At 43.8% G+C, this 12,706-nt stretch overlaps 1 protein-coding gene across 2 annotated transcripts in view; it reads right to left on the reverse strand.

Moving 5' to 3' along the window:
• Syn1 (synapsin I) overlaps nucleotides 1-10,124 on the reverse strand; it is a 54,039-nt gene extending 43,915 nt beyond the window's left edge. For both annotated transcript variants that reach the window (XM_021188721.2, XM_021188719.2), the window contains exon 1: nucleotides 9,486-10,124. In XM_021188721.2, the coding sequence (XP_021044380.1) occupies nucleotides 9,486-9,862 (377 nt within the window). In that variant the 5' untranslated portion in view covers nucleotides 9,863-10,124. The remainder of the gene's footprint in view (nucleotides 1-9,485) is intronic.
• Nucleotides 10,125-12,706: the final 2,582 nt, after the last annotated feature.

Here is a 12,706-nt window from a genome sequence, read left to right on the forward strand (position 1 = left end):
TCCTTTCCTTTCCTTTCCTTTCCTTTCCTTTCCTTTCCTTTCCTTTCCTTTCCTTTCCTTTCCTTTCCTTTCCTTTCCTTTCCTTTCCTTCCCACCCACCCAGGCAAGGTCTCACTGTGTAGCCCTGACTAGTATGGAACTTGCTTTGTAGAACAGTCTGGCCTTGAATTCACAGATACCTGCCTGCCTCTGCCTCCCAAGTAATTGGATTGAAGGCATGAGTCACCATGTCCAACAACGCTTAATTTCTTGAGCTTAACCCCAAACTATTTCTGATCTTAAAGGGAATATTAAGGTGTGCTTGCTAGTTTTATGTCAACTTGACACAGTTTAAGTCATCTGAGAGAAGGGAACTTCAATTGAGAAAAATGCACTGGGATGTAGGCAAACTTGTTTTCTTAATTAGCAATTGGTGTAGGCTAAGCATCCCACTGTGGATGGTGCTACCCCTGGGCTAGTGGTCTTGGGTTCTAGAAGAAAGCAGGCTAGGTTTTTCTTGTACTCTTTGGTTCTACTATTCAGCTTTTTGGGTGCTTGCTAGTGCTGAACACCCATCAGAAATTGAGGAAATCAAGGGCTTTTCTGCTCACAGCCCAGGAGAAGGATGCAAAATCAATCAGGATCAAGATTAAGAACAACAAGGGTAATGATAAATTCAAGGTTCACTGTAGCAGGTACCTTTATACCCCAGTCATTGCAGACAAGGAGAAGGCAGAGAAGCTAAGGCAGGCCTCCCCCCCCCCTGCCGTTTGGCAGTGAAGGGGCTGAAATGAACTAGACCTTCACATTTGATTATTAAAAACACTGAAAAGTGATAAAAGAAAAAGAAAGGAAAGTGAAGCTAAGCAAGCAATGGAAAGCAAGCAAGAGAACAACACTCCTCCACGGCCTCTGCATCAGCACTTGCCTCTTTGAATTCCTACCCTGACTTCTTTTCTTTTTCTTTTCTTTTCTTTTCTTTTCTTTTCTTTTCTTTTCTTTTCTTTGCTTTGCTTTGCTTTGCTTTGCTTTGCTTTGCTTTGCTTTTGCTTTTGCTTTTGCTTTTCTTTTTAAAAAAGATTGATTTAATTATTATATGTAAGTACACTGTAGCTGTCTTTAGACACTCCAGAAGAGGGTGTCAGATTTCTTTATAGATGGTTTTGAGCCACCATGTGGTTGCTGGGATTTGAACTCAGGACCTTCTGAAGAGCAGTCAGTGCTCTTACTGGCTGAGCCATCTCTTCAGCCTCCCACCCCCGACTTCTTTTAATGATGAACTATGATGTGGAAATGTAATCCAAAGGAACCCTTTTCTTTCCAACTTGCTTTTGGTCATGATGTTTCAACATAGCAATGATAACCCTAAGAAAGAAGGCTAGCCTCTTTTCCTCATTCTGGGCTGACTCTGAAGGGCCATCTCAGCTTCAGAGCACCCCCTGGGGACAGCTGAAATCTCTGATCTGATGATGGTCCAGCCTTTCCTTTACTCTTTACTCATTACAGTGTTGACCCCAAAGGTATACCCAGTTAGGCTTTCTGCATGAAAATCCCTGCCTCATGAAACTGCTCCAGAAAGCCAACTTAAAATACTGGGCCATAGGAGTCAAACTACATAAGTAGACTCTTAACATGATTTTGTAGCTGGGTCATCCAGCTCCCAGTTGGAACTGAGCACCTTTAGTGACAGAACAGCCCATAACATACTATCACCATGCAAATTCCTCTGAGGCAAGTGCAGTTTGTGCTGGAACCTTGATATGTATCAGTGAATGGAACAATAATATGGAACATTGATATGGACCAATGCCATATGATCTGGCATGCCCTATGACACTGGAAGTGTCTTGGTGGCAAAGGATGAAAAATGAAAATTTTTTTCTTTAGTGATGAAGAGTGGCACCATGGGACCCTGGTGTTTGGGAGCAGCAGCGACTTTTCTTGATAGTGGACTACAATAGGAATCTAGTGGAGGAAAGTGAAGCAGCTGGTGAAATAGCTTTGACACTTGACAGACGTGGGGGAAATGGAAACCAGATTGTGGTAATTGTTTGTTAAATGTCACTGGTTAATGTAGAAAAATCTGATATAACCACCAACTCAAGGTAAAATACGAAAGGCAGAGGATGTCCCTGGCTCTTTTTAAAGAAACCTTAAGGTGTAGCTAGAGAACAGATGGAAGGGAGGACCAGGCTCAGGATTTAACTTTAAGTAGAGTTGAACTTCAGAGAAGAGTGGTCTACCTCTCTGCCACATCGTGCTCAGCCCTAACAGGACTGGAGTGGTATCCTAAGGCTTGGGACAAGGATACATGAATAGATGCAGTTAAACATCCTGACCTTACAGGCCTACCTGAAGCCATTGTACTGGCAGAAACAGTTTACTCACCCTTACTCCATAGACAGCTTCCCTCTGTTTGGGAAAATGCAGAATGCCTTACGTGACCCAGGTACTTCATAAACCAATGCCTGCCTTGCTTGGGATATACTCCCAATTACTACCCTGGAAAGCTGACTAATAACTAGATCCTGTTCACAGTATGTCCCCCAGACCCAGAGACATCCTAATGTTCATATCCATGACTGACCCCAGTGGGATTAAGAGCTAGTGCAGAGGAGAAGTCCAAATAGAAGCTTCTGAGATGGCACCTCCATGCCCCTACAAAAGCAGTAAATCAGGGCTAGGTGTACAGCTCAGTGGCAGAACACTTGCCTAATATGTATGGAATTCTAGGTTTCAACCCTGGCACTGGGGAGAAAAACAGAACAAAACAACAGTAAATTGAAAGCAATGCTATATGCATTCTGGGGAAGATGGTAGAAAATGAGGCGATTCAGATCGAGAGAGGATACAAGGGCACTTCCCTTATCGTATCTCTACTGAATTACCAGTTGTGTCTCTGAGGAGACTGGACAGATCCAGATAATTCTTGTAGACCACTGCAAATGTCACCAACCAGTACCTCTGCTTGCAGCTACCATGCTAGACATGTTATTATTACAGATTAATAAGGTATCAAGTATGGCATGGAGCCATCAATTTGGCAAATTCACTTCTTCAATTCTGATTAGAAAAGAGAAACAAAAGCAGCTCATGTGGCATGGACAATATCTGTCAATGGTTTTCCCCTATCCAGCACTCTGCTGTTTCTCTCAACCTACATGAGGAAGCTGGAGCATCTGGACATCCCACAGAATATCACACTGGACCATTATATCAGTTATATCATGTGGATTATGCAAGATGAATAAGGGATGGTTAGCATATTGCCTTGATAAGACACATGTGATCTGAGGTGGGGATGGTAGCACAGCACTCAGAAGTCTAAGGCAGGAGGATCATGAATTTGAAGCCAGCTTGGGCAACCTAGTGAGTTCTAAGCTATTTTAGGGTACATATTAAGAATATGTCTCTCAAACATCAAAAGACTCATGAGCTCGAGTGGGCAGTAGAGAATCCATTCATTCAAATACCATATTAGTAATATTTCAGGGATCCAGTGACCAAAACCATGCCAGACTAATACTTCCAAAGAGTAGAGCAGAGTTTTGCATTTCATGCCTTTTACTGTGAAGAGAGACAGCAGGCAGGCTTCTTTCAAATTCTGGAAGCATCATATTCTACACCAGGACCCAAGTTTCAAGTGATATGTAAAGTTATCATTTATGAGTATGGATCAGAGTATAAGGGGGCTCGGTGGCAGATCCAAGATGTAGTGCAGACAGTCTTACCACTTAGGCTATTTGACCTGCCAAGTCTTCTGATACCAGAGATGTCAGAAGTGGAGACAGATGCATAGTGGAGCCTATGAGCAGCCTAAGTATGAGACTCTCAGGGTTCTGTAGCTCGCGCATAAATCTCTAGTAGGGGCTTAGATACCTTGTGGTTGTTGTATTTGAGATAGGGTCTTACTATGTAGTCCATGTTGGCATCAAACTAGTGATCCCTTTGCCTTAGTTTCCTGAGCTGGGGTTCCAGGCAAGTGCCACCATGCCTGGCTCAATTATATGCCATCTGATAAACAGATTCCACTATAGTATTTCTCTCCGATAGAGATAGAATGTTTGACCACTGGGCACCAAGTGACTGTGCACCCAGAACAGCTCACTATGAGCTGAGTCAGGCCACACCCATCAAATAAAGTCAGATAATTATGGACAATGAATGGTTTGCATGGTTGTTTAGAGTCCAGGAAGGAAAATGACAAAAATATCATGACAAGGAAGTCTGGGATACAGTCTGTGGGTGAACATATATGGAAGTGGGCAAAAGGGAAGGATAAAGATCTTTTTACTGTGTGCTAACACCCACCAGACTTCATCCACTATGGAAGTGGTACTAGGCAACCAAGTAGATAGGATGAGTCAGCTAGATGATGTCAGCCAGCCTCTAATGAGCCACCCCAGTGCTAGCAGATGGGAGCACAAATGAAATGCCAATAGCTGCAGAGATAAAAGCTATATGTGGAGTCAACTTTCCAGTCTTCCAGCAAGAAAGATCAACATTGAATCTTTGATATGACACCATACCTCAAGACCAAGCAGTCACTTGGGGCAAGCTGACTGCATTGGGCTTCTTCTACTCTACAAAAAAAAAAAAAAAAAAAAAGGTGATCTGTTTTGACTAGAAATTTCCATGTGTGGTTTGCCTTTTCATTTTCTGATTAAGACTAGCAAGCATCACTGCCCAAGGGTTAAAAACTATACTTGATCCCCAGCAGGATGGGATCCATATAACATTGCAACAAACCAAAGGACACATGTCATAACAAAGTAAAGGAAGGCAAAATAAAGGGGTGACTACGGAATCAACCAGTGAGGTTCCATACCACACCACCCAGAGGCTGCTGGCCTGAGAGAATGAAGCCATAGGTATGACCTCATTTTGGAGATGACACAATGCAAGAATGGGCATTACCTTCCTAAAAGCAGTGGAATCTCTCAGTCCATGATTATTGTGTATGCTATTCTCATAGTAGGTAGAGTACACGAGTCTGGGAAGTTAGAGGTCACAGTGGGAATGGCCCAGCTTACCATTAATCCCAGTGATCCACTCTTAGAATCTGTGCTTCCTGTTCCCTCAGGGTTCTGCAAGGTTAGAGGTCCTGGTTCTCCAAGGGGCAACACTGCTACCAGGGACACAGCAGGAATCTCATTAAACTCTAAGCTATGATCACCACCTGAGCACTTCAAGTTTCTTTTGATAAGTAAAGAGAAGTCACTAGCAGAAGAATGTAACATCGATAGCTAGGAAGTAATAGGTTGGTATACAGTGAGGGCACCCAGGCCTCCCACTTTGGCATCTGTTGGAACTCCTTGTTCAGCTTTCATGGTAAGTAGACAAGAAGCAGCCAGAATCTGAGTCTGGTGTGGGGACACAGGCTCAGGGATCCCTCAAAGATGAAGGAATGGATCACCCACCAAGTAAGCCACTGAGACCAACAGAGGTGCTAGCTGAAGGTGAAGGGTCTGTTTCCAGGAAAGTCTATCTAAGAAAAGAAGCCACAATAAGAAACACAGGTTATATAACCCACTATATAAATATTTACATAATAACTCATGCTATATATACACACATATATATTATATAAGACCCATATGTTTTATATCAAACAGGATTCAGATATGCCTTATATAATATATACCACATAAAATATATATCATACATGTCTCTAGGTTGTATAACAGAATATACATAAGTATACATATACAAGTGGAATTAAAGTCTCAGCTGGGCATAGTTCTACACATTGGTAATCTATCACTTGGAAGACAGAAATAGGAAGATCATGAGTCTGAAGCCAGCCTGGGTTACACAGCAAGGCCCTCTCAAAAATTAGTTTAGTAAATAATTACCTTTACTATATGCAACACAGTTTTGTATTTCTTGTTCCACTTTATTCTATTTTGTGGAGAAAACCCTATACTTGTAGATATACTATAGAGTATAAAGTCATTATATAACACATGCAATATGCAGTTCATGTCATATATAATATATTATACATCATATATTATATATATATAATTGGAATAATAGTCTTATTAAATAACTGCTTACTATATAAAACATACTCAGCTCTCTATTTTCATTTATCTTGCTTCATGAAAAAAGTGGCATGCTGACCATGGGCGATAGTTGACCCACAGATTGAAATACACAGGAGCAACTTATCTCTAAAAAAAAGATGGAGCACATGCCTGAGGTAGAGCAGCAGAATCATAAGTTTAAGGCCAGCCTTGTGTATATAGACTGTGTCTTAAACATTAAAAAATTAAATCCTCTCATCTTAGAGGGTGCAGCATCAAAGCACAGAGGCTCAGGATGAAAGAAGAATGGTGAAGACTGAAGAGATGGCATCAGGCTATACATAAGTATGCATTTATTTCAAAATTGTCAAATTCCTCCTTTATTCCAACCTGAAATCCTCAAAGCTTGCATGGTTCTGAAAGCCTGCGAGCTCATGCAGGGCTCTGTTCCCAAATTGAGCCTGATATACTTAGGCTCTCTCCTTCTGTCCATGTTACCACCCACCTAGCAGACACTAAATGAATATTGGCCAAATTGCCTAGAAGAAAAAGCAGCTGTTGCAATAAATGGGGGCTTTGAGGATGGTGAAGGAAAGATGGAATAATCTTTTTGTTGAGCTCAGTAAATACTCAATAAATGTTTTCTGGAGATTAGAAATAAAAGGTAGATATTGGATTGCCATCACAAGAAAGGGGAAAGGACACCAGTATTCAGTTGAGAAACAGGGGGAGGGGCAATTAAATAACCTGTTTATAGGGTTGGAGCAGAGAAGGAATGGCTACCAATATGTAGTACAAACCTCATTAATGTTTTCTGACTTCAATAAAGCAAATGGAGCCTAAACAACAGCGCCCTAAAGGAGTTCTGAACTGTGCTCAATATATATTTTCAGGGTTGCTGGAGGAAAGGTGAAGAAGCCTGCTGTATTGATGAGAATGAGGTTATTTGAACAGAATACAGCTTGAGATTAATAAGTACTTTCTGGATTAATGGGAGAGGGGAAGGACTGCTGGGGGGTGACTACAAAGTGTGTGTGTGTAGGCAGGATCTCGTCAAAATATTGGAGGAAAGGGCTGGAGAGATGGCTCAGGGGTTAGGAATACTGGGTGCTCTTCCAGAGGCCCCAAGTTCAATCCCCAGCAACAACATGGTTGCTCACAACCATCTGTAATGGGATCTGATGCCTTCTTCTGGTGGGTCTGAAGACAGCTACAGTGTACTTCTATACATTAAATAAATAAATCTTAAAAAAAATGGGGAAAATTGTACTTCAGGGGGTATGTTCTTCAAAGTATACAATATGTGCATATCAAATGCTTATAGGGATAAGTAGAAAAAGTTATAGGAAAGTCAGCTAGTGATTAGGATTAGAAGAAAGGGGAGCTAAGGGAGGGTTTTTCCCAGGATAGACAAGAGCTTAACAAATGCATCCAACATTTTGTCACATAGAAAGAATGCAACAAATATCTGTAGAATGGATTAAAGGGTTTAAATAGAAAGGATGGCATGGTAAGAGCTTCTGAGGGAGACGTGACCAAGCCAGTAGACAGATAGTACCCCATAAGTTTTGACTGAAATAGATCTTTGGAGTGTAAGCTCTTAAGGCAATGGCAAGGACTTCCAGAGCCCTGGAAAGAGGAGACTGAGGATGACTCATACAGTTGATGCTCAGTATGTGTTGACTGGCTTAAATAGACTAACAAGATTTTGGTGTATGGACTTAAGGTTGGGAAGAAAGTATTCTCAGGGGTTACTAAAGGGAATGGGGAAAGGGTAAATCTTATATACTTGGTTCTGGATTAATTAAGGAAAGCTTTTAGAGGGCAGGCTTCATGGCTGGGGCAGGTTCTCCTAGGGATAATGAAAGATGTACTTCCTATAAACAACAGGTACTGCATAGGTGCTGACTACATCCACTGCAGGAAACTGTACCTGATGAGCAAGCATAGACACACAAATCTCCATAAATGCTCATGAAAGTCACTGGAGGAAAGGGTCTTTGGAGGAAAGTTATCAGACTGGAGTACAGGGTGGATGAGAAATTAGTGTTCACTGAATTTATTCACAAATGACCTTTGATGAGGAAGGCTAGGAATTATTTGATAAATGCCCCCTTGGAGGAAAAGCCCCAAATGGAAAGGGGAAGGGAATGCAGAAACTTGATCTAGGCAAGCACAACTCTCCTATTATCCAAGGAAGATGTTTGTGGAGAAGACCTATGTAGACCAAGTGTTCCATAAATGCTCTAAACAAGGATGGAACGAAAAAGCCTTTGGCAAAAGTGACCCAAATGGTGTCCACAGCAACTGCTAGATGTTTGAGTATTGGATTAACTCTTGTCACAGACCTTTGTGGAGAGGTCTTTGGCTGGGTCATGCAAAAGGTGCTCAGTATATGGTGATGGAAGCCCCTAATGGAAAAATCATTAGATAGAGGTTTGGGAGTGGGGTATATAGCTGACACTCAACAGATGCTTGCTGAAAGGAAAGAACCTTTAGACTAAAGGAAAGAATCTTTAGACAAGGCTCACATTTTAGGGAACTAATCAATATTAAATGGATCCACCAAAGACCTTCGAAAAAGTGTCTGGAGAACAGGAGATTCAGAAAGTACTCAATAAATGTCTTGTAGAGTCATTATAGGAAAAGGTCATTGAGGAGAGACTGGTAATGAGTCACACATAGAAAGCTTGAAAACCCTCACAGAATTCATGCTTGGAAAATGATTTGTTTGAGGCAGGTTTAGGAATAGTACATGTTAAGCATTTAACGCCTCTTAGATCCTTCGGAGAAAATGGGTGCCTTCAGAGCACGCACCTGGACTTGGCATTCAGTCAAGGTTCATGGGATCCATTAGAGTCAGAGCTTGTGATGAGAAAATGGGGTGGAATACACAACAGGCACATTCAATCACTGCTTACAGACAAGTTTGAAAGGTCTTTGATGAGGGCTCTGGGGTGGGACATATAGCATCAATTGGATACACGTCCACAAGATCCATTAGAGAGAAGGCCTTAGGGCAAGGGGTGAGGGTAACTGCGTGAATCAGGCTCTCAAAACATGCTCAAGGAAGTCCTTAAAGCCAAAGACTTCCAGGGAAGGGCTCTGCAGTGAGGTATAATGCAGGTGCTAATGCTTATAAGACTCATTAGGGGATGAGACCTTCCAGGCAAGAGCTGGACAGAGGAGGTAGGGCACATTTGGCCCTTGAAAGCTTTCTGCATATATTGAAGCCAAAAGCTTTTGGGAATGAGTAATAAGAAGAAGTATAGGCAACAGATAATTGCTCCTTGTACCCATTTTAGTTTGGGGGAGGTAAAAGTGGGGCTTAAAGGAAGAGCTGAGCACAAATCATTAAAAGGAAGGAATTGGGTGAGGGGCTGGATATCAGGCGCACAAGTGGCGCTCGATAATTGCTCATTCACTGTAGAAACATCTGGGTACCCAGGCCCTCGAGGAGGCTCAACAGCTGCTTACCAGTCGGTGTGCGGTTCGTCGATGACCAGCAGCACCCTGGCGGCGGCGCCCCCGCGGCCTGCGCCCCCAGAGCCACCGCCCACCTGCTCGCTGAAGGTGGCGGCTGCGGCCGCTGTGGTTTGCTTGACCGCGTTAGACAGCGACGAGAAGAATCCACCGCCCCCCGAGGACCCAGGACTAGGAGCTGCTGGAGAAGCCACCGGAGCAGCTGTGGAGGCCCTCTCGGCAGAGGCTGTCGCGGAGCCGGGCGTGGCCCCAGGGCTGGCGGCCGAGGGAGGCGGCGGGGGCGGTTGCGGGCGCTGCAGGTCTGTCATGTACCCATTCGGCAGATTGGCCATGAAGTTGCTGTCCGACAGGCGGCGCCGCAGGTAGTTCATGGTGGCGGCTTGGGGCAGGGGTTCCAAGGGGCAGTGGGTCTGTGGGCCGCGGGGGCGGAGCGCGAGGGGCTCAGGAGCACGGTGGCGCTCTCTGGCACGACGCGACTCCTCTGCTGCCCGCTGCAGACTGAGGCAGCGCCGAGGCTCTGCCGCCGCAGAGCGTATGGTCGCGCCCGCACCTCCCTATCTTGAACCTCTCGTGGTGCGGTCCGACTGGACTCACGGCAGCATGGACGCGACCAAGGCGGCGAGGAAGGGGAGTTTGGGGAGGGCTAGTGAGTGACGTCAGTCAGCCTTTGGTGCTAGGGAGGTGGTGGTGCGCGCCGGCAGCGGAGGCGAAGGCTCTGACCGCGGTGCTGAATCCGACAGTGCGCATGCGCTACGCCGCAACCTCTTCCCCTCCCCCCTCTGATGGGGGGGGGATGCGCAATTTGGGGAGTGGGGATGGGATCCTTGTCCTGAGGGTCCGGACCTGTAGTAAGGAAACTTCCTTCCACAATCCTACCCTGTTTACCAACCTTTTCCTATTCCTTAGGCTAACTTGCACTTATACACTCTTATCCTTCACAGATACTTGGGTTTCTAGTGTTGATTTTCACCTCTGAAGGCATTTTGGGGAATAGAAGCGCACTCAGAGGGGAACATTAAAGTAGAGATTCTCCTTCCTGCAGTGTTCCCAGGGAGATGTCTCCTATAACAACTCTGTCGGGCAAAGAAAAGAGCACGGGGGTGGCGTAAACATCACCAGACAGGCGGAGGTGGACACTTGGGTAGTTAACATATCCTTGCCCTTGGTGGTGAGAATCTGAAAGAACACACGGAATAACACAAATAGAAAAGCAAGGAAAGACACAGAATATATGTACATCACAGAACACACAGGCATCCAGGTATATATGTAGACACAGAAGCTCAGGGTAACACACATGAGCATATTGAGCACACATTACACATTCAGATAACACTTTGACTCACACCCAGAGAATCTCACACAAGTACACACATCTAGGAAAAACACATACTCCCAGATGAGCAAGGAAACTCTGGGTATGCAATGCAGAAGCATTTCCTGCAGTGCTAGCTCTGATGTGTATTCAGCCTCCTCCACAAGCACATATTTAGTCTACATGTCCTCATTCCTCTGGTCATAGCCCAAACCCAGTGTCATCAGTATCCATGGATGTCTCCCTCTTTGCAGACAGGAAGCCACATAATACTTTCATATGGAAAAATAAGGTAATTTTGGTGGTCTGAATAAGAAGGCTCATATATTTGAATGCTTAGTCACCAGGGACTGGTGCTGTTTGGAAAGATTAAAAGGATTAGAATGTGTGGCCTTGTTGGAGAAAGCATGTCACTGGGGTGGGTTTTGGGGGTTCCAAAGCCCATGCCATGCCCAGAGTCAGTAAGTCAGTAAGTCAGTCAGTCAGTCAGTCAGTCAGTCAGTCAGTCAGTCAGTCTGTCTGTCTCTGTTGCCTGTGGATCAGCATATAGCTTTCAGCTATGGCTCCAGCATCAAGCCTGTGTGCCACAATGCTCCTGATTATGGTAATAATTTACTCATCTCTGAAACTGTAAGAAAGGTCCCAATTAAATGTTTTTTTTTTAAATGAGAACTGCCTTGGTGAAGGTACCTCTTTACAGCAATAGAACTAAAACAGTAATTCAGGCAGTAGTAGGATGTAGAAGCCATTATGTCAACTTGTAAGAGTCTGGCTATAACAAAATTGCAAATCCATAGTCATTTGTTTATATGTACCTTGGCTTATCCAACAACCTGATGGACAGATAATATTTCTACTTTGCAAATTAGGGGAATTTATGAACTTCAAATCATCTCCAAAGAGTAATGTTTGCTGTGATTGGTATATGAGGCAGGAAGATGAAACAGCTAGTGCCAGTGTATTCACAACAAAGTGAAGTGAGATTTTCGTAAGGGATAGGGCCAGAATGATTGGGTACATCATTGACCCCAGTGAGCAATGACAGTGGAACAAGTGGCAGAAGTTTCATGCCTGAAAGATTTTAGAATCACCTACTTATTCATTTCTTTTAAAACCAGATCTTGCTGTGCAGCCCAGGTTAGCCTGGTCTCAGCCCCTACATTAATGAGATTCCCGGTGTTCATTACCAACTCTGGTCACTTGCTCATTCCTTATTTATGAAGTCAATAGTTTGTTAAACACAGCCATAATAGTGTGGGATCTGGAGTCGCATAGCTTGGTTCAAGACCAGCCTCCACAATATGGTTGGGAAAGTGAGTTAATCTTTCTGAGAGTTTTTTTTTTCATCTTTAAATGAGGAAGGAGAGGCATAACCTCTGTGCTTTTGCAAGTGCTGTAGCCCCATCAGAAACCTGCCTGCTCATCTTGTCTCCAGAAACCATGCTTCCATTTCACCTTTTCCATCCCTTTCTCCCTAGGTTCCTACAGTTGCTAAGTTCAGTATTTCCAAGCCATCCTCATAATTCTTCCTCTATCCTAGTGAGTTTCAGTTTCAATAGAATTAGCCTTTGCTTGCCTAATGCTTCTTTCTTTGCAGGATGCTCTCTGGTAATTCAAATAAGGAACTTCTTGCATATGGGTATTTCTTAATGTTAACTATGTAACAATATTGCTGATTTAAGAAGAAAAGCATGGCCTTTGGTGACCTCTTTGGTGACTCAGAAGCAGTTGCAGGTCTTCACACTGTTTTGGCTCCTCTGGGCCTGAATCAGGGCTCTGTACAACCACCCTGACTGTGGCAATTCCTGGGAAACATTTAGACTCCTAGTACTGTTAGCTTCCTAGTGCCATTATTTCCCCCAGGTGGCTTAGTTTCTAGAAATTAACTTTTGCAGATTGT

This window comes from Mus pahari, chromosome X (assembly GCF_900095145.1).
Source record: "Mus pahari chromosome X, PAHARI_EIJ_v1.1, whole genome shotgun sequence".
In the NCBI taxonomy this organism is placed as follows: domain Eukaryota; kingdom Metazoa; phylum Chordata; class Mammalia; order Rodentia; family Muridae; genus Mus; species Mus pahari.